The following is a 405-nucleotide window of genomic DNA, read 5'->3' as shown; positions in this document are numbered from 1 at the left end:
AAGATCAGAAGATGTTGAGTGGATCTCAGATGGGTAGATGTATTAAAGTTTAGTCCGGATACTGTTTCAAACCATTAAAAGAAAAAAAATTAAAATCCTATAAGATTAAATAAAACACCCAAAAAAGGGTTAAAAGTATAGTTTCGTGAATTGGACTCACCAGAGCTGAAGCTGCACAAACCAACCCCAGACACACGAGTACGTTGAGTCGCTCCATCGTTCTTTCCTGTCGTCCTCGCTCCGCGTGAAGACCTGTCCCCGAATGCCCCTCCACCGCCGCCGTCGGCTCATTTGAAGCCGCGACCCGTGACTCGGCAGGACTCGTCTGATTGGTCGGATCGGGGTTGAGTAACCTCCGCTGTCAGCAGAGATGTGGAGGATGTTTGTTGTCCTGTGACCCCCCCC

General features: G+C 48.6%; 1 protein-coding gene across 3 annotated transcripts in view; it reads right to left on the bottom strand.

Moving 5' to 3' along the window:
* Nucleotides 1-364, bottom strand: part of fga (fibrinogen alpha chain) — an 11166-nt gene extending 10802 nt beyond the window's left edge. For all 3 annotated transcript variants that reach the window (XM_032519026.1, XM_032519027.1, XM_032519028.1), the window contains exon 1: nt 161-364. In XM_032519026.1, the coding sequence (XP_032374917.1) occupies nt 161-217 (57 nt within the window). In that variant the 5' untranslated portion in view covers nt 218-364. The remainder of the gene's footprint in view (nt 1-160) is intronic.
* Nucleotides 365-405: the final 41 nt, after the last annotated feature.

This window comes from Etheostoma spectabile, chromosome 6, assembly GCF_008692095.1.
Source record: "Etheostoma spectabile isolate EspeVRDwgs_2016 chromosome 6, UIUC_Espe_1.0, whole genome shotgun sequence".
Taxonomy (NCBI): Eukaryota; Metazoa; Chordata; class Actinopteri; order Perciformes; family Percidae; genus Etheostoma; species Etheostoma spectabile.
The sequence above is the reverse complement of the archived record's forward strand: the minus strand, read 5'-3'. Positions and strand labels throughout refer to the sequence as shown.